The 27,523-nt window shown below is 40.2% G+C and overlaps 1 protein-coding gene across 4 annotated transcripts; it reads right to left on the bottom strand.

Annotated features, from left to right (window-relative positions):
• Positions 1–9,189: 9,189 nt before the first annotated feature.
• On the bottom strand, positions 9,190–27,347 carry SUB1 (SUB1 regulator of transcription). Of its 4 annotated transcripts, none has more exons than XM_023625792.2 (5): positions 27,210–27,347; positions 24,555–24,627; positions 22,256–22,378; positions 14,140–14,248; positions 9,190–12,230 (listed from the first exon to the last, which is right to left on the bottom strand). In XM_023625792.2, the coding sequence occupies exons 2-5, from the start codon at positions 24,624–24,626 to the stop codon at positions 12,151–12,153; spliced, it is 384 nt and encodes a 127-aa protein (XP_023481560.1). In that variant the 5' UTR covers position 24,627; positions 27,210–27,347; the 3' UTR covers positions 9,190–12,150. The 4 variants fall into 4 exon arrangements, with proteins under 4 accessions (XP_023481560.1, XP_070102457.1, XP_023481559.2 ...); XM_070246356.1 differs by having other exon boundaries at positions 27,094–27,250; XM_023625791.2 differs by lacking the exon at positions 27,210–27,347 and adding an exon at positions 26,756–27,129.
• Positions 27,348–27,523: the final 176 nt, after the last annotated feature.

Below are 27,523 nucleotides of genomic sequence, written 5' to 3' on the forward strand. Positions count from 1 at the left end.
TTCAGGCTCCTCTGTATGGGACATTTGTAAATGCAGAGACTGACTTATACAAAGGAACATACATATTTTCATATAAATATGTTTTTGCTAATTGTTGATAGATTTCTCACATGAATAGAAGCATATCTATACACCAAACCTGTTAGAACTACTGTCACCAAGAAGATTCTATTTGAGATCCCTTTGTCCAACAATAATGACAGGAGCCAACCACATCCAGGCCAAATTAGAAAGTCTATAATGCTTTTTCCATGCTCACATCTCCCAAAATCAGGGCAGTGAAAGGGCAGAACAGAATTCTGAAAAATAACTGGCTGAAATCAGTCCACAGATCAGACTGGAGAGGCCAGATCCTTTGCATGTAGCTCTCACGAATGTGAGATCCACAGCCAACAGAGAGACAATCTCCCCACGTTGAGAGACAGCCCACGACATCTGCTGCCGCATCCGAGCCCCTCACAGAATAGTCCTACATTTAAATATATGCTGAATGCTATTAAAAAGTACAAATGAAATATGCCAAAGCTTTCCATTCACAAGTATGAGAATCCAACCTGAATGGGCCCTGCCATACAACCTACAACCTACATCAAAGTTCACCAGAGTAATTCGTTCTTTCAGCCAAACTGGAGGGCTGATAACAGAGACCTGCTTATCACCAACACTTGTATAAATTGCCAAGGCTTTTAGCTTTCAGTACGTTCCTGCCCTGTAAAAAGACTTTTGCACCAGTGGAGCATCCAGCAAGGAGAATGAAAACCTGTCTGTGGCCAAAAGTTGACATCATCTCATGTAATGAATTATCAAGGCTTCCCGGTCTGCCGCTTGTGACTGGGAGTCTGATGTCCACCTTGGGTACTTGCCTTGAAGATTTACTCTGGCCATTCTTCAAGGTGGCCAACATCTTCCACCACCTTTCAAGTACCCAGAAACTTTCTCATCTCCCTATCTAACTCTGACCAGGTTTGCTGGAGCCATCTGGCAACCAGCTTTGGGGGTGAATGTGCTGGGAACCTCTTCTCTGTCAAGGAAAGCGCAGTGGGATGGCAGCCACTGGTCATCATCCATACGCAGCAGCAAGCAGTAACCCTTATGAGCGCCAATAATCTCACGTTCCTCCTGATGGCTTTGATTCTCTTTGGCATTGAGATGGTACCAAGAGAATATGTAGCCTTGGAGCAGAAAGGATTCTGCCTAACTCACTTAGGGGACCAAAATTTGAAGAACTCTTCCTCCTTGGATGGATGATTTTTTTTTTTTTACTGTATATGTAGTTTATTGATTAAACTTTTTATTAATTATTTTGGTTATTTATTTCTTCGTTTTTACCTGAATTTTAAAGAGGCAAATATACTGCATAATTGAGTTCGGAATAGGTAGACTGATACTTATTACCACAAGTGAGCTAGTGTCTAACAAATTTCACGGAACATATTCTATTGTGATTAGACTTCAAGAATAAATTCTAAATATTGGACTGACAATTTCTAATCGATGACTTTAGCAGTTGTTTCTGGTCATCGATATGACTGTTTTTAGAGGTCACATAGTGTAAGGAAAACAAACACACTAAATAACTGAACCAAGGTCTTCGCAAGACCAAAGACAGAGGTTTGAAAACACACTCACTTGATTTTCCTTTGATTTTAATCTAGAGGGCCAGGTAACAGATATTTCGTCCCGATAATAGTTCTTCTGATAATCCTATTTGCCCATTATCAGTAAGGTTCCCAATTTGAAAAGACACACTCAAATTAAGCTAATTCGAGGAGTATGTTTATTAAAATAGATTATTTACAAAAATGTTGGCAAAGGCTCGGACAAACCCAAGGATAACCATGCTATAACCTCGGGCTTAATGGAGGAAATGTTACCATCCCCACCCAAAAGGTGAGGGGCAGGAGCAGTTACTGAACCCCAAAGAAGAAACTCACATAGAAGTCACCTTGAGAGGGGCAGTGACGAGAAACACAGCCAGCATGATGTGACTCCACACCACCTCACTGTCCTTTCAACATGGACCGAACTCAAACTAGAACACACAGCCCGTTGATGTAATTCATACATAGCAGCCTCCCAGGACAGAGAACAAGGTACAACAGGTCTGGAGGAATAGAGGGAATATAGATGCACACAGCACCACCCAAGACTTTCTGCCTTCAGCATCCTCTCTGGCCCTTCATCTGGTGCAAAGACTGAGCTCCCATCACAGGGTGGGCATGACGTTCTATCACCTACCATGTCACTGCAAGTTGGTATCAATTTTCTCATACTCCCACCTAAACCTAAAACTTCAGCCAACATTGGTTTCATCCGTATGACTTATTTCTGAGAAAAGGGAAGGAGACAAGAGACAATTATGTTACACAAAATATTTTGTGACACTCTGGACGTCCATGAGGCCTGTGTTGGCCATTGCAGCTCCTTTTTCCATTTGCCCATTCCACATGCCCCTTAATTCTCCCAGTATCTTGGCTGGACCAGGGTTCTTTACCAGACGAGGAGTCCAAACTCTTCATTGCTACAATGTCTGAGTCCTTGGAAGTCTTTGTGGGTTGTTGCAGTTTTTCACTCACCAGGACAACTGGTCAAGTAAATCCCTTGGTTTCCACACATAGTTCAAGAACAATCAACTCAGCCCATAGAGAAACTCCCTTCTCTGCCTGCTGGTTCAGTGGCATGAGAAGCCCAAGATGGCCAAAGGCAATCCTCACTGCCAAATCACTGAAACCATTTCTCCATCCACACTAGGTGCCCCAAAGTTACATGCTTTGCAAAGAATTAAATAAAAAGGGTGAGGGAAGGTGTCTTTAAAATGGAGAGATCTGGCAATCACCACTTGAAGTAACCTAATGATCAAACAGAGTAAAGCAGCCTGGCTTAATACGCCTTATGGTTTGATCAATAAGTCCAGAACCTCACCATGTAGTATTCTTGCAAAAACCATTTAACCTGGGGGCTGGCCCCGTGGCCAAGTGGTTAAGTTGGCATGCTCCGCTTCACAGGCCCAGGGTTTCGCCAGTTCAGATCCTGGGTGTGGACATGGCACTGCTTGTCGGGCCATGCTGAGGCAGCGTCCCACACAGCACAACCAGTGGCACTCACAACTAGAATATACAACTATGTACGGGGACGCTTTGGGGAGAAGAATAAAAAAAAAAGAAGAAGATTGGCAACAATTGTTAGCTCAGGTGCCAATATTTAAAAGAAAAAAACAAAAAACATTTAACCTGAATTGAGCCATGAGTAAACAGACAAATCCAGAACGTGGAATATACTGCAAGATACTTGGCTTGAACTCTTTTTAAAAAGTCAATGTTATGGAAAACAAAAACAGTAGGTCATTATTCTAGATTAAAAGAGACTAATAACCAAATGAAGGGCATGAAGCTTGATCAGATACTGCATCGGGGAAGAAACAAAGAACATTTTGGGGAACAATTGGGGAAATTTCAATATCAGCTGAATATTAGATGAAATTACTGTATTTCCCTAAGTTGTAATAATAGTGAGGTTAGGTAGGAGGATGTCTTTATTCTTGGGAAATGCATATTGAAGTGCAATGGCTGTCTCCGTGGATTGTGAACTGAACAACTGTTTTCTCCCCTGGAGCAGCATTTTTACTTCCAAGAACGACTGGCAAACTGTGATAATTCAAACTTGTGGATTTGGAAGACATTTCTTAAAAATGAACAAACTGAGCCTGTCACTTCAAGGGAAATAACTGATAGTATTTATTGCCAATGACAGAATTCAAGCTTTCAAACAAAAGTTACACAGTGCAACTACCCTTTAAGAAACTACCACTTGTCAAGCTCTGTGGTTGTCAAAGAATAACCACAATTATCTGAAAAGGCTATTAAAATACTCCCCCCGCTCCGGGCCGGCCCCGTGGTGCAGCGGTTAAGTGCGCACATTACTCTTCGGTGGCCCAAGGTTCACTGGTTCGGATCCCAGGTGAGGACATGGCACTGCTTGGCAAAAGCCATGCTGTGGTAGGCGTCCCACGTATAAAGCAGACGAAGATGGGCACAGATGTTAGCTCAGGGCCAGTCTTCCTCAGCAAAAAGAAGATTGGCAGCAGATGTTAGCTCAGGGCTGATCTTCCTCAAAAAAAAAAAAGGGAGAAGGGATGAAAATGGAGTTAATGATCCATCATGCCTATGTGATGAAACCTCCAGATAATCCCGAAAGTATGGGATAAGGAGAGCTTCCAGGCTGTTGAACACATGGAGGTGCTGGAGGAGTGTTGTGCCCGGAGATGGCGTGGAAGCTCCGCACAGTTTCCCACATACCTTTCCCTATGCATCTCTTCCTTCTACATATTCATCTGTATCCTTTATCATATCCTTTTATAATAAACTGGTAAATGTAAGTAAATTGTTTTCCTGAATTCTGTGAGCTACTCTAGCCAATTATTCAAATCCGAGGGGGTCGTCGAAATGTCCTATCAGGTCTGTCAGAAGCACAGGTGACAACCTAGACCTGTGTGAATGCATCTGAAGGGAAGGCAAGCGGTGGTCTTGCGGGACTGAACTCTTACCTGTGGAATCTGACATAACGTCCAGGTACATCGTGTGGGAATTGAGTTAAATTGTAGGACACCCAGCTGGTGTCAAGGAGAGTTCCTTGGTGGTGACAGAAGTGTCAGAGTGTGCTAGTAGTGTGAGGAGTAAAGGAAACACACAGGAGAAAGACCTACAGGTGGGGAAGACTGGGTTTTTCCAACACAGATAGTTAACACATTAGGCCCAAAGGAACGAGGTAAAGGAGTGACTACTGGAAATTGGGAGATAATTGGGTAGAGCTCCCCTTAGGAAGTCACCTTTAGTTGACAGACACAGCCAGCCCAAGATGACCTTGAAGGGTGAGAGGGGGCCAGAGGAATAAATTTATCTGACCTCTGTTCCTCCCTCTCCAACTTCCTGGTGGAGCTCTGCACTGGCCAAACCCAGCCAAGAGTCAGAGAGCAGGGAAGCCTGTACAGTGCTGTGTCTGTCCAGGCCAGCCTACCAGGGACGCAGGGAAGAGGGCAGATCTGGAGAAGCAGCAGAAGGCAGCCCACAAACAGGGTAGAGCACCTCTAGTTCCAATTTCACTACAGGCGTTAAAAAGTTAGAAGGGAAGAGAGTAAGGTCAGATTTTATGTAATTCTTTTTCTCAGTATTACCTTCATTACTAGTTAAGTTTTTTCTAGCCAATCACAAGGCCTATGGTGCCTGGAAGTTGGCAGAGACCAAGCCAAAAGGAAAGCCTAATCCTTATATTCAAGAATAATTCAAGCTACCTCTATTTCAGTTGTTCTGGCAAGAGGCAGAATCTAACTGGTACAAACTAAGAGACTTTGAGAGTTTAGCCTTGATTAAGGGTTCAGCAAAGCCACCTGACCCTAGCATGTGACCATGTGTGGGGATGCAAGTATGGACAACTGTCCTTTCTGTTGCTGCTGGGAATGTGGTGAAAGGGTTTTAAGAAGCTGTGAAGATCATTCACTGGGTTACACGTTAATCCTAGCTTACAATGCCAGCCAGTGAAAATCAAAGTCAGGGTCACTGCCAGAAAGTTCAGTGCAAATCAATGAACCAAGAGAGAACACTGCCGTTGTCCAAGGTCTGTACTACAGGAACATAGGGAGGCAAGTAACAATCTCAGGTTTTGGAGTCAGTCAGATGTGGATTCAAATCCTACCTCTGCCACTTACTGTGTCATTTGACCAAGTCAACTATTCTCTGGAAACCTCAATTTCCACCTGTAAAATGTGAATAAGAGGAGTACATTCGCATGGAATGAAGAATATTAAATGGGAAAATAATTAATGCCCAGGATCTGCCACCGTCCACGCTTCTGCACCCTGGCACTCAACAAACGGGGGCTGTCATCAATCCACTGGGTAGTTTACAGTAAGGGATGGTTTACTGAAACAGCACACAGTGCTTCTGCCTTTCTAAGATAAAAAACTTCCAAACATCAAAGACTGTAACCCAAATTCTTTTCAGTACTTATACGAAAGCGTTGTAAGTACTCTAGAGGTGTTTTTTCCCCATGGAGTCTGCTAGTTGGAAAGGCTGCAAAACCCAGACTTCACTGCATTTTTCAGTTGCTTTTTAAGTCAGCATACCCTTCAACCTTTGGGAGGCCGTTTTCTCACAGGAGGGGCTTGCTGACAACACTCCTTTGACAATCTCCTTACAGCAAGTAACAGCTTCCTTTCTGCTTAAAAATTCAAGAACCATTACAGGACTCCAATGTGCTGAAAGCGTTCTCAACTGTTTCTAAGTGTTTTTTTCTGCCTACCAGTTAATGACTGTGATGAATAAGAAGGATTTCCCCATATTCAGATTAAAGAAAAGTCATAGATCAAAAAAAGACCTATTTATGAGTACTTGGATACCAAAAGACCTATGACTCTGAATTTTAAGGATTTTAAGGAATTTTAAGAATTTTAAGGAAAATCATAGGGGTTCTGAAATTATTTTTCAATTAATAATATAAAGGGTTAGTCTTCAAACCTCAACACCAGGAGATACTTCTGACCTGCACTGAGGGCTAAAATCCTCGAATTCCTTGAAATCTTTTGATTTCTGCTATATACCTTCCCATTGTCCTCTTTTCCTTTTGTATCACTCAAGCATGAATAAATGCAAATATTCTTTCTCTCTTTTATTTTCCAAGGCCAATACTAAGTAGAAGCAACAGAGCTCACGCCACAAACATAATAAATGAGAGAAGCTCATGACCGGCTTATGCACCAAGCATGACTGCAGAGCCGCCCAAGGCGCAGGTGGACAAGCCAGTGGTGTCAACTTGAGATGCCCAGCTGTAGGCGGGAAGAGTGGTTTGAGAATCAAAATTATTATATCCAGGATGTTAAAATGAAGTAGATACAACTTTCTTCTTTAAAATTATTAAAAGTATTCATGATTCAGGTGGCACTTAGGAAGAAGTCACCAGAAAACCAAAGTGAGAAGTGATTGAAATTGTAGCTCATACCAAAGGTCAATTTAAACGTGTACTGAACCCAGCCAACTCTGCACTTCACTTAGATGCTGCAGAGTTTCAACCACACAGCCTTGATCCCACACAGCCTTCTCATTCTCCTTATGGTTCACAACCAAGCAGCTGTCTCCACACACATTCAACCAGCCTCTGCCTTCCCCACCGCTGTCAGCACCACCAATGTCCTACAAATTACAAAATCTTCAGCTGTCAAGATTGTAAAAGTTAAGGAGAAACTGAGGAACTGTGTCAGACTGAAGACTAAAGGGACACAACAATCAAATGGGTTGGAAGTTTTTGCTATGAAGACATTTTGGAACAACTGGCAACATTCGAATGAGTTCTCTGTACCATTCTTGCAGCAAGTACATATTCCTTGCATGTAGGTTGGAAAATACAGCCAGAGTAGGAGCTATTAGAAGGCTCAGGCTTAATTAGAAGAGGGCCAAACTGGAACTTGACATCACTTTCCAAGACACGTGAGCTACCACGCACACAAGTTAGCTAAGTTCTGGCTTGGATGGTAGGAGAGCACCTTGTAGACAGTGTTTTTGTTACCTGTAAGGGAGGTTATACAATACCCAACTGTTGAAATTCAGGCTAAGTGCTTTGTTTTTCCCACAGGGGTAGAGAAAGGAAGTAGCCTAAATCATTTCCAAGTTAACGTAAGTTATCTAGCAGAAAGAAAAACTAGTTAAACTCTCTATCAAGAGCCTGAGTGTGAACTAAGAGACAGGAGTGTTTCACTTTAGTCAGAGTCAGTAGGTCACCATTAATCCAGGACTAAAACGGCTGTGAAGTAGGTCTGAACTCTAATGGACTTATGTGAAGCAAGTCGGGGGGGGGAGTCCTGTGTAGCAAGATCTTTCACTCAGATGGACCTAAGTCTTGAGTGAATTGTTCTATCGTAAATAATGCCACATAATTTTTTAAATGTTTCACACTTTTCAAAACTTTTTGCTATGTCATAACTCCCTTGAGCCATACTACAAAACTATGAAGTCAGCGATTAATTGTATAAATTCGTGTACTATTTTTTTCTTCTTCTTGACTGGATTTTTGAGTTGTTATATTTTACTTAAAAAGAAGCAAACTAGGGTCGGCCCTGTGGCACAGTGTTTAAGTTTGCATGTTCTACTTTGGCAGCCCGGTGTTCGCCAGTTCAGATCCTGAGTGTGGACCCACGCACGCACTGCTTGTCATGCCATGCTGTGGCACGTGTCCCACGTATAAAATAGAGGAAGATGGGCACGGATGTTAGCTCAGGGCCAGTCTTCCTCAGCCAAAAGAGGATTGGTGGCAGATATAAAAACAAACAAACAAAAGAAACAAAACTACAGTTGATCAGCTGGAACAAAATAAGTGTCATACAAAGTCATCCATAGATCTTTCTACACCTGTGTTAAGCTTCCCTAAACAGAAATTTAAACAATAAGAGATCTCAAGAAAAGAACAAGTCTTTCAAGAAGGAGGCATAAGTATTAGCTCAAGCCAAAATGTTGGACAGAATGAGACTACAAACATTTATTCAACTGGAAAGTGAGGCTAGCATATATATATATATATATATATATACACACACACACATATATATATATAGCTATGTGTCACTTAGCAATGGGGATACATTCTGAGAAATGCATCATTAGGTGATTTCATCACTGTGTGAACAGCATAGAGCATACTTACACACACCTAGATGGTATAGCCTACCACATACCTACCCTAGATGGTACTCATCTTACGGAACCCACCATTGTCTATGTAGTCCGTCACTGACCAAAACATCGTTATGCGGTGCTTGGCTATATATAACTAAGCAAAAGTACTGATCAAGAAGGGAAAAGGAGAGAATTTATAAATGAAAATATAAGTTTGAAATACTCCAAGGACTCCAATATACAGTTAAGCATACCAAGAAACAATCAGACTGCAAAGCACCCAAAGGGTAAAGAAAAAGAAGAGACTGTGTACCATCTTACTATTTACATTTTTCCATTTGGATCAGGTAGAGAGAAAACACTTGCCCACACCACCCAGTCCCAAGGGTCTTCAGAAAATTTAACACTCCAAGGCTAATTCAAATTCCAAAGCATTCACACAGAAAGGTCTTCAATTTGTTAACAAAATCCATTCAACAGGTAACTTAGCCATTCATCTTCAAGGTTTGTGAAACTGGGATGACACATAGGGCACATTTCTCATTTTTATTTCAAGATTTAAAATATTCACAGATGCAGTATTATATCCATTGACATCTCCATGGAAGATGTACCAAACAAAGCAGACAGGTATTCCACAATTACAGAATTACATATTTGTGACTACGTGAATGTTTACTCCTAGAGTTTATCTGGAAAAACACCACTTAAAAAAAAAAAAAACTTTTGAGTGTTTCACTGGATTAATTTTCATAAAAAGAGAGTTGCAAAGAATTTCAGAAAAGATCCCTAAATATTAGCACTTTTAAAAATTTCAAACTTTCAAAGTACTCTTCTAACATACCCCTATCAAGAACACTTTAAACAATTAATACTCAGTTCTTTCTCCTTTCCCCTCAATAGCCAAGCCAGGATGTACACACTCTTTTTCCTTAAGTCTTTTTTTCAAACACGTTATGTAGAATAGGTTAATCATTACAGCATCTTGACTAGCTAATGAGGTAGGAGTATTCTTCAAAAGAAGTTCTTAGGCATTGATGAAGCAAAACAAAAGAGAATAATCTATTAGAGAGCTTTTTCTTTTTTAGTGGTTTTCTTTAAATAAAATGCCAAGAGTACTGGAAATTGGTCAAATGCTGCTTGTACTTTAAAAGACAAAGAGGAAAAACCCATCAGGAAAGCCCTGCTGCCAAGTACATTCAAGGGCTGGCGTTAACTAAATTCATTTCGGCATCACAAGGTAAGAAACCACTGCCTTAAAATGCCAAGCTTTCTTCTTGGAAGAAATCCTACCAAGAAGGTAAAGTTTAAGCAGACAACCAAAGTACACTATCTTTTCTTTTCCGTGTAAGTTAATTTGTCTCTTCTTTTAACCTAGTTCTCATCCTTTCCTACACACAAACAAATTGCCAATTTCTGTATATTGCATACCCAGTAATATATTTAAATGAATTTAGCAATCAACTTAAATTCTGCCAGAGAAACGCTCCTTATATGAAGGTTTTAACAACATAGTGCTAAAACGCTAGAAAATGCCTAGGTAATAGATTTCAGCACCATCTCTGTATTAGCAGATTGTTTCAAAATGCATACACTCCCTAAATTCATATAAACCTAGGAAATTTACCCATTATTCCCTCTGCATCTACACCAAAATCAAAGTTCTGTGTTCTAACTACCCTTTCTGTATATATAATAAGGAATATTTTACAAATCTTTCCAATTAATAGGACATATATATTCCCAAAAAAGAGAGGAAGTTATCAATCAAAAACGACTTATCTAAAATATGTATTTTGAACACTTTGGTACCTAATATCTGAGGAAGGCTAAAATACCAGAAGAGAGGATTTCTTTATTTCCCCAATTATGCACCTATTAGGGTTACCGCTAAAAACACTAAAAAAATCATCTAAAAATGTAAAAAAATATTTAAAACAGAGTATCTGCCAGAAGAAGAACTGATAACTATATGTGGCCTGGCAGACGGTTTTGAAATCAAGTCCTTGACAATTCTACAATATAAAATGTTTTAGACGTGATAATTAAACTTGTTATAATAGTGCAACTCTCTGATATGGCAGTAACCATTTGAGAATAGCTACCAAAAATAATTTGTCAACAAGAATTTTTTACGTCTTTAAACCTTTCCTTGTTACTATTCTATCTAAAATTGTGTCCTATCAATGCGTTCAAAGTATCATAGTTTCAAGAGAATTCCTTCCTCGTCACTGCCACCACCTTTCAGTTATAGTTCCCTTACATTCTTTTCCTAAGGCAACCATGCCCTATTTATTGCTGCAAAACTCCTGAAATCTGTGCCTCAATCTGTCTGCTTCATCGTTATGGTTCAATGAAAACCACCTTCAGAATGCCTGCTCATATTTAGCAACATTGAGTCTAGAATGCCACTGCCCAGCAGAGGAACTGCAAAAGAACTTAGTCTACTGAAGCAAAGGCTGAAAACACAAGCATACACTCTAAATGCTTTCCCCTAAAAATCGACCACAATACCTACTATGACAGTAAACTCAGTGATATCTCTGGCAATATATGATCCATACTCAATGCTATAAAATAAAATGTTAGGCCAGTAAGCTTTCATAATTTTTATTAAATCCTAGTCTAATTTAACAATATCTGATTCTATAGACATCATCCCATGGTGAACATGTTTAATAAGTGAAAGCAAATCAGACATCTAGGTCATTTTTTTCTGCAGACTAAGCAATAAGATAACAACTACACCAAACACTACATGTAATGACATACACTTACTTGCTGAGTTTTCATACAAGCCATGTTGTTTATCAAACTATATCTCCTAATGTTTAATACAGTAGAATTAGTGATTGTAGTTCTCATATAGTATTTTAATTACAAGTACCTTATCGAGATAACTAACATTTTGTCAGTTCCACTGACTTTCAAATTAGCATAGTATATTCAAGGAAAAGAGCAAAAAGTGAAATGAACACACAACATGACAAGATAAGTTATTAAAGGAAAATGAAGTAAAGAAAAAAGAGGAAAGTAAAATATTACTGGGGTGGAAAAACAAGTCTAGACATTTAGTTGGAAGGAAACAGGTCAACTATGGATTTCACAAATCAAAAGTTTATAAATTCAATGCAATACAAATTCTTTTAAATGTAAAAGCTGAGTTGAAACTAAAGGTCTATAAACTGTTACTTTTGGCCTTAAACAGTACAAATTCTTCTGATCAAAGAAGGCCACAAGAGCTAAGATCTTATTACTTGATTTTATTTTACACTAGGTGGTGGGCACAAAGCAATCCTTCTTAATAAAGCTGACAATTAGCTTCACTCAGAACATTTTTAATAATGCACATTAAAAAAAAAGGTATTCATCTTACAAATTGTTCTGCAATCCAAATATACAAGCTTGGAAAACAACATTTAGAAAACAAAAGCCAATGTAAAAAGACAGATTAAAACAACTAGAACAGTACAGGTTTTATATGGCTCTGATTTTACAGTTTTCTTACTGCATCATCAATGTCAGAAATCTGTTCCTTCAGCTGGCTCCACTGCTCAGGATTTAGAGAAATACCTAAAACAAAGTTTTAAAAATCAAAATTTGAAAATCTATTTAAGCTTTCTTAAGGATTTTCCAACTAAAATATTGTTGTATCAAAACTCCCATTTTTAATGGTACAATATTAAGAGTCAAATCTCTTACATTTGTTAATTATAGACACATGACAATTACCTGAGCAGATCAAGGTTATATCCAGTTTTACTTCCAACACTGCACCCTGCATAACTGTCTATTATACCCAGTGAGAATAAATAACGATTTGAAGATGAATCTCACAAATGCGTGCAAACTAGCAGGCTAGGTGGCCAGGCCCAGATTTGGCATGTGACACCCCATTTCTACAACCAGTTGGTTCCAAAATTTGCTCAAAATTTCCCTAGGAACTGAAGATGAATAACTCTGTGCTGAGTTCTTCCAGAGGCAGTCATTTCACTTTGGAAAAAGCCCCAGGACATGAGCCATACAGGACTTCCCAGAATGTACACACTAAGTGAGAATGCATTCTGGGGTCATGCTGTCAGGGTTCAAATCCCAGCATCACTAACTGTATAACCTTTAAAAGAATTACATTACCTCTAAGCCTCAGTTTCCTCACCAGTACACCGGTGCAATGGTACTTATAACTCAAAGGGCTGTTGTGAATGATTAAATTAGCTAATCTGAGTAAAAGCTTAGCATATCATCTGACACAATAAGTAAACATTTAAAATGTCAGCTAATGACATGTCTTTCCTATTTAAGATGTAGAAATATGAACAGGGGCTGGCCCCATGGCCTAGTGGTTAAGTTCAGCGTGCTCTCCTTCTGCAGCCTGGGTTCAGTTCCCAGGCATGGACCTACACCACCCATCAGTGGCCATGTTGTGGCAGCGACCCACATGCAAAATAGAGGGAAGACTGGCAACAGATATTAGCTCAGAGCACATCTTTGTCAGTGAAAAGAAAAATGAACAGAAAAGTACTCTGTACTTTAAAATTCCAGTGTTCTAATACTTGACACACATAAACAGAAATAAATATTGGAAGAACTCATTTATTTCATGGCTGAGAAGCCATGAAATTGAGAGGGAGGAGGATAATGCATTGGGACAACATAGAGAAAGAGCCTTAAAGCTCATCAAATTGTTTTAATAAACATTTGCAGGAACAAGGAAAGAAATCTGGCATTGGCCATAATGGAACAACTTGAATGACCTATCCAGAAGTCGCTTGAACAAGAAAACATTACAGGGTATGAAAACATATAGAGGTCAAGTTTAATAAACCCGAAAATTGCATGAAGCAGACAAGTGGTACCTTTCAAAAGAACACGCAGGCAGAGTAGAAGAAAATAAGGAGGCATTTTTTCATTAGCTAAGGATCAACCTAAAGCAGGCTAACTACCCAAATATGTGAGTTTTTATGAATACACATATATTCTCTAGCCATTTGGTGAATGAATAAAGTATGCTCTTATGACGTTGACAGGATTGGGACCGGAAGAAGCACAAATGGAAGGAGGACGAAAACTCATTTAAAGGATACCACCCTAAAGAATATCCTTCAGGAGATGAACCAAAAGGAAACACTGTAAACAGGATTTTTCATTCTTGATTTTACAACTTTCCAGATGCTGCCTACTCTACTTCAGAATTGGCGTGAATTCAAAAAAAGAAACTTATATTCAAGTAAATTAGCAGCCAACTGAAGTGATATTAGGGGGATTATTTTTTCTGGGTTTTATTCCAACAGCTATATGTAGGACATCTCATTAAAATAAACTGTCATGTCCAAAAACACTACAGAAGATAACCAACTTAATGAGGATCTTCCACCCCTTATGCACTGCCGACATTATTTCAATTTCAAATAAGGTAGGTTTACTTAGATAATTTTCAATTTAATCCCAATATTAGGACCAAATTCAGGAAATTAAATCTCACCTTTTCTTCCTGGTTTCATTTCACCTTCCGGATCCATCCAATATTCCCTAATATCAATTAGGACTTTTCCTTTAAAGTCCCGAACACTCACGTACCTCATTTTCCCAATCTGCAAAAGAAACAAAAACATAGAAAGATACTCATTTCAACAATGGTGCCTATATTTACATTCACAACTTGCTGTATGCTCACTCTACTTTTAGTCATGAAAATAACTACTATTCTCAATATCAAAACTACACCAAAGGAAACGTCACTGTTAAAAAGAAACCTTTCTAGGGGCTGGCCCTGTGACCAAGCGGCTAAGTTCACACGCTCTGCTTTGGTGGCCCAGGGTTTCGCCAGCTCGGATCCTGGGTGCAGACATGGCACCACTCATCAAGCCATGCTGATGCAGCGTCCCACACGTCACAGTTAGAGGCACTCACAACTAGAGTGTACAACTATGTATTGGGGGTCTCTGGGGAGAAGCAGCAGCAGTATAAAAAGACGACTGGAAACATGTTCGCTCAGATGCCAATCTTTAAAAAAAGAAAAAACTTTTCTAAAAAGATGGAACTACACAAAGCACATCTCTCCTTTCCAATCATTTTTACTTTAAAAGAATCACTAGTAAAATAGTATGACCACTATGAAAAACAGTAATGGAGGTTCCTCAAAAAATTAAAAATAGAAAATATGATCCAGCAAACCCACTTCTAGGTATGTATCTAAAAGCAAATGAAAGCAGGGTCTTGAAAAGATACTTACTTGCACTCCCATGTTAACAGTAGCACTACTCACAATAGCCAAGAGATGGAAGTAACCCAAATGTCTATTGTGAGATGAATAGACAAACAAAATGTGGTATATACATACAAGGGAATATTATTCAGCCTTAAAAAAGAAGGAAATCCTGTCACATGCTACAACAGGAATGAACCTTGAGGACACTATGCTAAGTGAAATAAGCCAGTCACAAAAAGATATATACTGTATGATTTCACTTATATGAGGTGCCTACAGAAGTCAAATCCAGACACAGAAAGCAGAATGATGGTCACCAGGGGCCAGGTGAGGGGGGAAAAGTGGAGTAATTATTTAACAGTTTGGCAAACTGAAAACATTCTGGAGATCTGTTTCACACCAATGTGAACATACTTAACACTACTATGTGCTTTAAAAGGGTTAAGATGGTAAATTTTATGCTGTGTTTTTTACCAAAATAAAAATCATTAGAAAACAAAATCTTGCAGTAGGAACCACAACCGTAGGAATCCAGAGACTCAGCTAGCTACACTGGTTTAGCAACCATTCTGAATATAAGAATCCAGAGTGCTAGGCAGTAGTAACATGACAAACCTATTCCTTCTAGACATTCATTTCAAATATCTTTAACACTTCATTCGCAGCCTCAAATTGAGAACTTAAAACCATCCACAGAAAACTATTTTTCTAAAACCTTGTACTGCTGCTTAACACAAGCTATGAATTACAGGGAGAAGGAAAAGGCTTTATGCAACAAAGTGTCTGTAAGCACTTTCCAGGATGTCTCATGCTGCTGGAACGTAGTGTCTAGAACTTAAATAGACACTAGTGTTAAGAAATCACACTTTCTGCACAACCAGAGGCACTCACAACTAGAATATACAACTATGTACTGGGGGACTTTGGGGAGAAGAAAAAAAAAAGCAGAAGACTGGCAACAGATGTTAGCTCAGGTGCCAATCTTTAAAAAAAAAAAAAAAGGATCGCACTTTCTGATCAAAACTTCTAATACCTCTACCTATCTCTTTCTCATTCTAAACCTAGTCTTCAAACTTACCCACTTAAAACTAGCTACCATCTTTGTCTTTAAAACATATCACCCCGTAAAGGTTTTAGGTTTGGCCAGATTCCTTTGCCTACCACCCTGGGTCCTGTGATTATTAAATAACCCATTTTCTTGGAATACCAAGCACATCTGTAGGAGAATCAGAGCTGTGCTGGCCGACACGGTTTCATGGCCTCCATCTTGTCTACAGCCTTTCTCTTACACTGCTGTTTCTTGTCTCAGTTAGGTCTTATCCATTTCCCTTTAGTTTTCTATTCTCAAGTAAGTATCTTGTCCTGCTGGTGCGCCCCTTCCTTCCAGGGCATGCTCATGCTTCTGGAGAAAATGAAGTCCACTAGGTATGGGTGAGTGGTGCCTTCAAATCTTTCTTCTCTGTACTTACCCACATCATCAACATTCTTAACTTCTTTACCTTTTGTATCCCAGTTCTTGCATATGCAATCTCTCCCTTTCCATTGATTTCTTATCTACCATTTCCAAACATGCTCTTTCTCCTTTTTCCATAACGCATTTTCCCTAATCTCCATTTTATAACTTTCCCCATATTTCCTTCCTCCCTTTATTGCTAAATTTTGAAAGGAAAGAATTGTTGTTTCTATTAATTAAATTCCCACTGCCTACTCTAAAGTCACTAGTGATCTTACTGTCAGTTTTAATGGCTTATTTCTTAACCAATTTTCCTTGGATCCCCTAGTGCGTATCATATTGGGTTCCCAATAAACTGTTTTAATGGATGAACTAAGACTAAAATAATTATAACAGTGAAACTGTTGATAGTATTTATAATATTGACTTACTAACTCTTAAGAAACTTACAAGGATCTTAGGCGATCACAGGACTGAATTGAACATTGTTTCGTTTTGTTTTTTCAGTAAGCCCACAAGGTAGCTGAATAGACAAAATTAAAATATATTGAAAACCTACTAAAATATTGATTAGGCAAGTCAAATTAAGAGTTCATTGTGGGCTTGAGCAAGTAGAAGAGACTTTAGGTGGTGGGATCTGACCTTGAACAATGACAGGCCATTAAGTAAGTAAAAGAGAGAAAAACATGAGGACACAGGAGCAAGAAACAAAGATACATAACCGATGAGATTCAAGGGCAGGCTGAACAGATGAAGCTATACTGAAGAGGACTTGAAAAGCTAGGAAGAGAATTCTGAAGCCTTTACAGCTCCCTGGACTAAGGACAAAAAAAAATGCAGAAGCAGGAAAATACTGCTACTATCACCTTCTGCAAGGTTCCTATTTCTGAGAAATGTAAAACCTGAAAATAGTTAAAACTTTAAAATCTCACTAGAAAAAAGGTTAAAAATCAAGACTGAAAGCAAACCTATTTTTAAAAACAAACACATTATAGTCGTGGCATTTTGCCAGTCTTAAATTAGGAATAACAAATATTCAATTATTTTACGTAAAGAACATGTTATAACATAGTAAACACACAACAAACGGTTAGCTGGTTAATTTCCATCCTTGCCCTAGAAACTTCGCAGCCCAGCCCTGCCCTCTCATCCACAATTTCAACAAGGTGTGTATAAACATTTCTGTTTGCTACATACGAACATAAGAAGCATTTTCTTCCAAACATGGCTGACCATCCACATATTCAAAACTTTGTGAATTTACAATTTGAAGTCACTAATCACTTTTCAAATAACTTGTGTTTGATGTATATTAAATAAGAAATTATTCCAAGTAGAGAAAAGGTGTAGGTCAGTAAACTGACACTCTAAAATTTGGTAGTAATATTTCAAAGAACATCAGCACCAAAGAGCTATGGGGTTGGAAGGAAGGGAAAACCTGGGGACACAGACTAAACGCTGCTCTATCAAAATCTGAGTCTCCTGTTACAACCTAAAACTTACTGTGCAAAACTGTATATTACCCCTCAACATATCAGTGTTCATTTTAGCATTAAAAGTTTTAATGCAAATCTCCAAATAAAGATGGGCCCTAGAGAAAAATACACCAAGTTTATCCCATGACTTTTCATTCTCCCGTCCCAAAGCAGCAAAACCACAGCATTATGTGCATTCATTCCAGAGTTTAAGCAACTGCAGCATCAGAAGAAGGAGAGTTAGAAGGATGCTTTGCCCCTAAGATCAGGCAAAGATGTCTGCTCTCATCACTTTTTTCAATATTATACTGGAAAAACTAGCAATAAGGCAAGAAAAAGAATTAAAAGGATGATGTAAAACAAAAGGATGATGTAAAACAACAGACAAAATCATCATCCATGTAGAAAGTTCTAAGAAGTCTTGAAAAAATACATTACGACAAGGCCAGCCCCTTGACCTAGAAGTTAAGTTTGGCACGCTCTGCTTCAGCAGCCCAGGTTCAGTTCCCAGGTATGGACCTACACCACTCATCCAGCAGCTGTGCTGTGGAGGCATCCCACATACAAAATAGAGGAACACTGGCACAGATGTTAGCACAGGGCTAATCTTCCTCAGGGAAAAAAACAGTACCAGTTTTATCCCTGATTTGATTTGAATCATCAAATCAACTAAGGTGATATTACTGACCCTTTGTGTCCACCTTTGAAGAAAAAGGGATCAAAGTCCCCCGCCTGAATCATTCTGACCTTTTAAGACAGACACGAGATAGTTCTCCAGGCTATCTTAATAGCACATAGGTCCTATCTCAGGTAGGTTATATCCCTATGGAACCAAGTTCTTAAAATTCAGAGCTGAAGGAACCACACAAAAGGCAAGCACTGAGTAGTTATTTCCCTTCTAGTTAGGATTCTGCCCAAATTACCTTACAGTTTAAACCATTAGTGTAGTGGCTCTCCTGAGGTACAATTCTCTTCAAATATTACATTTATTAGAGAGCTCCTACTGTTTGATATATGTTGCTTTACCAGAAACGAAGATCATTTCCTCTAGTTCTATTCTCAAGAGATGAGTATATAGTTTAAGGGAAAAAAAAAAATCCTGTCTTATAGCTACGAATCAATACCCAAACAATTCTAACTTAGATTTTAGTTCTATTTGTTTTTGGCGAAGTATACCTGATAATCTGAGTCCTGAAAGATTCTAGCAATGTCTAAAAGAGTTCCACTCTGTGGGAGCTGTCTTCGAGCCACTTTCTTGGTAAATGAAAAATACAGAAAACATATAGCCCTATTAAAAAAAAAACTTCACAAAACAATGAAAGTAACTGATTTTTCTTTCAAAAACCCAAACCTTCACCCATCTTTCTAATAAAATTATCAAACCACTACTACAAAGAAAAATGAAGTCCTCATTTTATATTATGAAACAAATATACTTTAATGTGCTCTTAAGCCGGTAAAAGTTCAGTATTACCACCAAAATATTTTTCTATGGGCAAAATACCATTTCAAGGAAAAAGCTATGATGGCAACAAAATTAAATACTGTATTAGCTCTTACAACACATACACTATTAGGACTGTGAAGAGTCACTTTGAAAATAAGGCCTATGTTCCTCCGAGAGGCACTTTCAAAAGGGTAAAGAGTCTACCAGCCTTATGAGGCTTGGGAACCTTTCTAAATGAAGGTTTAAGAACTGAACTCATTTTCTTTTTTTTTTAAGATTTTATTTTTCCTTTTTCCCCCAAAGCCCCCTGGTACAAAGTTGTGTATTTTTAGTTGTGGGTCCTTCTAGTTGTGGCATGTGGGATGCCGCCTCAGCACGGCTTGATGAGCAGTGCCATGTCCGCGCCCAGGACTCAAACCAGTGAAACCCTGGGCCACCAAAGCAGAGTGCGCAAACTTAACCACTCAGCCACGGGACCGGCCTCAGAACTCATTTTTTTTGGTAAGAGAAAAACCCCTAAAAATAGATCCGGTCTTCCCAAAACTGCTCCAACAGAATAAAATCTCTAAACGTGAGTCCTGGTTTCTTTATCTAAAAATCAGGGGCAGAATGGGCAAGATAAAATCCATGAAATAGGCCACAGATGCTCTATTGTTATACAAGTAAAGGGAGGCATTGGGTGAAACAGAATTGATCAGAAAAAGGCCCAAGATAGTTGCCAAGCAAATACTTCCAAGTTTTTAGCTTTATTGCAAATATTATGTTAAAATATTTCAAGGCAGCCCTTCATTCTACACAAGAGGAAAGTCTACAAAAGTAAGGATATTCTCTTGCAGATTTTACATTTCATTCTACCCCTTAAAATGGGTTCCCAATGCACTTTAATATAACAAACTCCTAAAAATGTCCTCCCCATAAGCAGGCCCTGCACTCTCCTGGACCCCCTATCTACACTCTGAATCAGTTTCTAGGTTCCAGCCACAAGGGCTTATAATCTCTGCACAATCCAAGCTCTTTCCCACTTCAAAGTATTTGCACAATACTCTCTACTACTATGAAAATGCTTCCTTCTCCCCTACACTTCGCAGGACTGGCTCCTCCTTTATGTCTTAAGCTTCAGATGCCACTTCCTTAGAGAGAGACTGACGGTGCACCCTCTCTCTCATAATAACCTGTCCTATTACTTCTCAGCACTTACAACTTGAATTACATATATGTTTACCTGTATAATTTTTATCCCCATAAATTCCAAGAAACCACAGATCACACCTCTTAGTTCTTCACTGCATATCCAGAACTTAGCAAAGCCTGAATAAATACAATAAGCATTCAACTTACCACCCATTCAAACAAATGAGGGCCCTTTCACAATTCTTTCTTACATACAGTGACTTACGTTCTCTATCAAATTAACCTAGTGTGCTCCCAGTTGCTCAAGCTATACCAAAGTCACAGGACTAAAACTCATAACTAAATAATTCATCTGTATTTTATCTACTTTTTTTACATATTTTTAAATTAAAAAAGTATATATTTAAGGTGTATATTTTATATACATATTCATAGTGAAATGATTACTCAAGCTAATGAACATTATCTCCTCAGTTACCATTTTTTGTGTGATCAGTGCACCTGAAATCTACTCAGCATATTTCCAGTGTTCAATATAGTATTACTAGGACAGTCATCATGTGTCTATTTTCTTTATCCAGACATACAACAAGGCAAAAGTGAATAAAAATATCCAACTTCTATTTTCCCATTCTCGTCCTAATCCTGGCACTGGGTTTTAAGGCCATCAGTAGGTTTAAAATATATATATGCTAGCCTCACTTTCTAGTCAAATAAAGGCTTGCAGTCTCATTCTGTCCAACATTTTACCTTCAGCTGATACTTATGCCTCCTTCTCGAAACACTTATCCTTTTCTATCTCGCATGACTGTACTCTTCTATTTTCGTTCACATTCTCTGACCTATGTCCTCTTTTTCCTTCCTTCCTGCATGTCCTCCGTAACCTCTGCTCCCTCTGACTTACACTACTTCAATGGAAGGCCTCAGTCAACCATGCCAATGATCCCATGAGAACATTTCCCAACCAAGCCCTCCAAGTGCTACAGTACAGATGACTCTTTTTATCAAATTTATAATCAGGTCCAAAAGGCCAAGCTTAACGATCTTTGCCATTAAAACTAATTTCTTTTCCTTATTTCTATCAATGAAACCTTGATTTCTATGGTCTCTCTTAAAACCAGCCTTCGCTGACTGCTTCATTCCTCTAGCCCATTCTTCCTCACCAGTAATTTAAAATCCTATTTCTTCTTTGGTAAAAACCATCTAAGCTTTCATCACCTCACATACAGACTGAGGGCTACAACTGCCTAGGAGATCTCACCTACATCCATTTATCCCCACTGCCTCTCCCCACAAATCCTTCTTGTACAATGACACCAACGACAAGTCTCCCAAAAACAAGGTAAGAAACACAAGAAAAGCAGCTATACTAGTCCTCTGCAAGTGATCTCATCAAATCCCTCCAATGAACTTCTCTCGTTTTACCTTGCCCTCCAACCTTATTCCCCATTACACAGAAACAGAGGGCCTCCTTTAGTAAACCCACCAGCCTTTTCAGTTCTTATCAAGCCAAAACTAGGCAAATCATATTGCTGCTTCCCCTCCAATAATATCCTATCCATACTTCACAGCCCAATACAAACCTACTTCCTCCAAACTGCTTTCTAAATGTGCAATTCTCGATCTTTTTGGATGTAACTTTTAAGTTCATTTTTAAATATAGCAAAACTACAGACTTCTAGACTTTAACAACAATCTAGCATCAAATAAATTACTCTCACTTCTACTAACTTGTTCTTATATTTCAATGAATATCCTTATTCAAGAGGATTAAAACATACATGAAAGATTATTATGTATTACCAGATTAAGGCATGCTTGTAACATTCTTCAGATCAAGCCAGGTAATGGCTCTTCCGGACCTAAGGATACAGCCAACTTTACCTGAAACATGTTGTCATCTCTGCTGCTGCTGCTCTGCTTGGACGATGACAGGGCTCTTGAAGTTTCACCAGTCTTTTGCTTCTTTACAGGTTTTTCTGGAGCAACTTGCTTTTTCCTCTTTAACTTGAAAGAAAAAGAAGACTATGGCTAAAATTTGCACACATGAGAATAAACCATATCTCAGGTTCAAAAGATTCCACTACTTTTTAAGACTTAAAGGATCAAAAGACTACATTTACTAACCAAAAGTCATAAATATATACATAAACAAGTTTCACCTGACAATAGTACTATGAAACTAACCTAACATTGACATCTAATACACTGTTTTCAAACTGTTCTCAGCAGTCCAAAAGACGCTTCAGGCATTAGATTGGTATTAACCAGAGAAACAATTATTTTATAGACCAGCATTCCACGTAAGGTTTCTTTGGGCCAAAAAACAAGATTGGGGGGCCTGCTGTTGTTGAACAAACTTTTAAAAACCATAGATCTACTAAAGCTAGTTACTTATTTTTCAGACACGAGATATACTACTTAAGAAGAATACAACCAACTTACTCCATTTCTAGGATATGATTATTTATTTATGTCCTGCCTATTCCAAAAGAGACTTAAATCAGCTTAGGGAATTTATGAGTAGGCAAAGCTAAGAAAGCTATTTTGCACTAGGCAGTAGACATCAACAACTCAAGAATTTGCTCATCACAAAAAAATCAGAGAGATCGACAGCAGTGTGTTAGACTAGCATTCAAAACCAAAACAACGTATGAAGAGCAGCACTACTGTCAAAGCTTTATTATACAGCCTACTTCTCATGAAAACCAGCAGAGTACCCAACCCAAACAGTAGAGGGCAGTCGTGCTCCTTAGTGGAAAGTGTAAATAAATATTTCAATGTTTTACTAAATTAGATGCAGCTAGGTAGAACATAATGTATACCAACAAAAATTGGCTGTATTTAATCCAAGTGCTTACAGGATAAATAGTACTATGGGGGACAACTAGCAAAATTAACTCATTTCAATAAGCAGAAAGCAATTATTCTTTACATCAGGGTCTGGATATTCCCTACGGACTGGTGCACACCTGGCACATAAAAGCTCAATAAAGGGGCCAGCCCAGTGGCATAGTGGTTAAGTTCGCACACTCCACTTCAGTAGCCTGGGGTTTGTGGGTTTAGATCCTGGGTGCACACTTACACACCACTCATCAAGCCATGCTGTGGCGGTGTCCCACATTCAAAATAGAGGAAGACTGGCCCAGATGCTAGCTCAGGGACAATCTTCCTCAAGCAAAAAGAGGAAGATTGGCAACAGATGTTAGCTCAGGGCCAATCTTCCTCACCAAAAGAAAAAATAAATAAATAAATAAATAATTTATTAACATATTCAAATACCATACCAGTTGCAAAGAAAAAAAATTAAGAGATTTTTCTTCTCAAGTATAGCTATGTATGCTCTTTAAAGCCTTATTTCAACCTTTCAGGTGGTATTACATTCTGTATTTCCCTATAATGGGCCATCTTCTCCAAGATTCTCTCATAAGCTCTGTTTTCTTTTAACTAACACCACTAACTAAGTTCAGAGACCCAACTACGTAAGGTTCTAGGATATGAAGGATAAGCCAGTTCTCCATGGAAGGAAGCCCTGGCTACAGCGTGAGATGCACAGTTAAGTGGAATGCACCACTTACAGTGCACTTGTCATCCAATGCAGAAAAAGCCTAGACTGTCAAAATGGGGAATTTCATGTTAGCTTTGCTAGGTATTGATTTAACTAAAAGGAGGGGACCAGAGTAAGTAACAGTCTAACTTAAAATGTACCAAGCTTATATTTTAACTAATTCTTGTGGGTTAGAGAAACACCAACAGCTAAGAAGGCTGTCAAAATTCATACCTACATTCAAGGAGTTCAAAATTTAGCCCAACTACTACAAACACCACCTAAAGATTAGGCAGATTTCTAAATAATGGCAAATAGTGGCTTTGGCCTAATTCTACTGCTATTCCCCTAGGGTCCAAGGCAGTGGTTCTGAAGCTTTAGGGTTCCTGAAAGTCCTCAACATAAGACTTGTTGAAGTCTGAAGACTTGCTCAAGTCTGATTTAGGGGCTAAGAGGGTGCACATACAACAAGCATCCCAGGCACTTCTAGTCAAGTGGTCCAGGGGCCATCTGCGCTTTCAGAAGCCATCTAGGCTCTCATTTAAAGATTCTGATATGCCTTTTACTGTCCTTCAGAACTGGATGGGGCAATACTACTGAATTATCACAAGAATGACCTGGTGCACTAATAGTCACCTTTTTGTCAACTTCACTGTCAGAATCGCTGCCAGAAGAGCTTGAAGAAACAAGTTCCTTTGATTTAGGCATTCTGTAAGAAAAATACATTATGTAAATAATTTACGAACAGCTCTATTACCTTCAACTTAACTCTGCCCCAAGCAAAAATGCAACAAGTTCCATGGCTCATTCTACCATGTTGTGGTACTGGAGCTGCTACACTGAGCTCAATGCTGGAAGTTACACTCTCACTCTATGCTCTTCCAAGTTGAAAATAACGAGCAGAATGATATGTTCCGAACCCAGAAAAGAGAAAGAACTAAATGTCATACACATCTCACACTCCTACACCTCTATCTTTCTGGAAGCCAATGGGTATCTTTATACTTCATTTTAGTGGGGTTAGATAGTTATGGGTAGGGTAGACTGCAAGGCAACTGACAGCAATCACTGTTAAAACCAGGAAAAACATGAATAATTCTACTCAGTACAGCTTTCCAGTTCTCACTGACGAGACTTAATCTACAATTATTCACTGCAGAACTGTTCCCAACATTCACACAACATGGGGAACAGTTGTACTACACAGATGTTGACAGCAAATTAACTTTGTCATTATAATCCTATTTTCTCATATTTTATACACGTTAATTTTATTTGGCTTTTGGGCCATGCCGTCGAACTAAAGCACAGTTCAGAAAATTATACATAATTCACAATTCATTACATTTTACACTGATTTTCTACTCTGGAATGATTAAAATTTAAAGAATCTGCTTATAGGAGCAGGAAACCCTTTCCTCAAATTCCTACCCTGACCCTAGTTCCTCAGCTCCCCCGAGACACAGAGGTACAGGCGGAGTACCTAGATTTCAAGTGGATGTTTACTGAGTGCCTGAGGGCGAGGCAGACAGCCTGGTGCCCCCATGTTTGCAGAGATTTAAAAAAAAAAAAAATAGGTCTAAATCCCAAATTTCAAGGAATTCCAACGCACGCTGTAACCTCTTCTTAAGGCACTTAGAATAAACACCAAGTGGTGAAATGCTTATTATCAAAGTGTCTTTTGCTCTTTCCATCTCGATCGCAGAACCTGAGTCCTATTAATTTTTGTATGCCCTAAAGGGCCAGATATAAACAAGGCACACACTGTAACCGTTTGTTGGATAAAGGAAAAAGACTTCATTTTCTCCTAAATAAAGGGAAAAAAAGACTTCATTTTCTCCTCAAAAAATCTAGCTCTCCAGACTAAACCTGCACTAGCACTGGCATTCAATGTGTTCCACAGTAAGAGGTCAAGGTAAAATAAGTGGGCCACCCCGATCCCAGCCACGAAATTCAAAAAGCTCAAACCATGCCCAACCCAGCCATGTTAATTTTAACTGGTAATTTCCTGATAATGAGAACAGTAAACTGGAAAGGGAGCAGCAACTTGGTAACCACGTTTTATACATTATTCCTGTTACCGCTCCTTTTTACCACTTTATCTCCAAAATCATTTTGTTTTTTATGCTGACTGCTAACAATGCCCAGAAACACTGAAAGGGACTTAAAGTGGACATAACCTACTCTTCACTTTGAAACCGTTGAGCATGACGAGACCGTCTGTTAACAAAAGGTGGCTGGGGGCCTAAGACCATTTCGAAGAACCACCTCATATTTAATCCAAATAAGTCCATTCAACCAGAACACAAGGTAATGGTAACTAAGGCCAACCTCTTTGAACTTACGGCAAAACATATTTCTACTTTGACTTAACCAGCCTCTACTGTTCAAAAATAGGTAGGCTCGTAATTCAGGAAAATGATACTAAAAGCGCTAGTGCTACCCACAAAACGCAACCAGAAAAGCGAATCTTCGGTCTTTGATGGTGGCGTGGGGGAGGGAGGATCAGGGAGGACGAGGTGAAAATAACTAGGACTAAGGGACACGCATTCGGTACGACGGTGATAAGCAGGCAGGCGGGGGGCAAGGGGTCGCGCGGGCCAGGAAGCTGCCGGAACCCCCGGGCTGGCAACGGCTGGGCGGGGGCACAGGTTGGTCGGAGGGGGCGTGGGAGGCGGCGAAGTGCGGAGGCGAGCGAGTGGGAAGAGGAGGGACTTGCACCGAGCGCCATTTTCTTCTCTCGAAGCCTTCCCTCCCCCCAGCACACCAGCCGCATCCGCCAGCGCTCGCCACCGCTCCCCTACCCCCCCCACCCCCCAGCCATCCAGGAACCGGACCCGCTTTCCGCCGCCGCCAGAGCGCCGCGCACGCTGGGGACGAGAGGGGCCCCCCGCGAGGCCTCGGGGAATGAACCGGCCCGCACGCGCCCCCACCGGCCCGGGCCGCCGCTGCATTGTCCCGGGGGCGCCTCGCTGCCCCCACCACCACCACCGCCGCGGCTCCTCGCCCCCTCCCGGCCGCGCCCCGCCGGCCAGGGCCCCCGCGCCCGCTGCCCAGGGGGCGGGCTGCTGGCGCGGAGGGCCCTGCGACGCGTGAGCCACGGGTTCGGGGCCGGCGGAGGGGATCTGGGGAGGCCGAGGCGGGGCGGGGGAAGGTCGGGTAACGCCGCCATTACCCGCGGCCCTCCGTCGCCGACGAGGGACGGAGGGCCGCGGGCGGCTCGCGGCCGCGCGGGAGGGTGGGGGTCGGCCGAGTGGGGGTCGGGGTGGGGGCGGGGTCCCGCACACTCACGCTCCGCCGCTGCAGCCCCACAGCCTCCGGCTCGCACGCTCGCGACTGACAGAGAACCGGAAGTGACGGCAGCCAAGAGACGCCGGCCCCGCCCCGCGGGGACTGTGGCACGTGACAGGGCGTGGCCTCCCCGCGGAAACCAACACCGAGACCCTTTCCAGGGCTTTAAAGGGGCCGCCGTTCGTTTTGAGTGGGTGACGCGAAAGTGAGATGCCCCAAAGATTGGGTTTGACCTGTGAGTGGATAAGGGAGCGAATAAAACGTGAATAACAAGCACTAAGCTATGCACTTGTTCAATAAATGTTTCTTGTATT

Source organism: Equus caballus, chromosome 21 (assembly GCF_041296265.1).
Source record: "Equus caballus isolate H_3958 breed thoroughbred chromosome 21, TB-T2T, whole genome shotgun sequence".
NCBI lineage: Eukaryota > Metazoa > Chordata > Mammalia > Perissodactyla > Equidae > Equus > Equus caballus.

Excerpts from the sequence above, each read along its gene's own strand:
- SUB1 (XM_023625791.2), bottom strand. The coding sequence starts at position 27,090 with ATGGCGGCGTTACCCGACCTTCCCCCGCCCCGCCTCGGCCTCCCCAGA. Across the intron at positions 24,628-26,755 it reads CTGGCGGCGGCGGAAAGCGG|AATGCCTAAATCAAAGGAAC; the intron begins GTCCGGTTCCTG and ends TTTTTCTTACAG. Across the intron at positions 12,231-14,139 it reads AATGAAACCAGGAAGAAAAG|GTATTTCTCTAAATCCTGAG; the intron begins GTGAGATTTAAT and ends ACTTTGTTTTAG.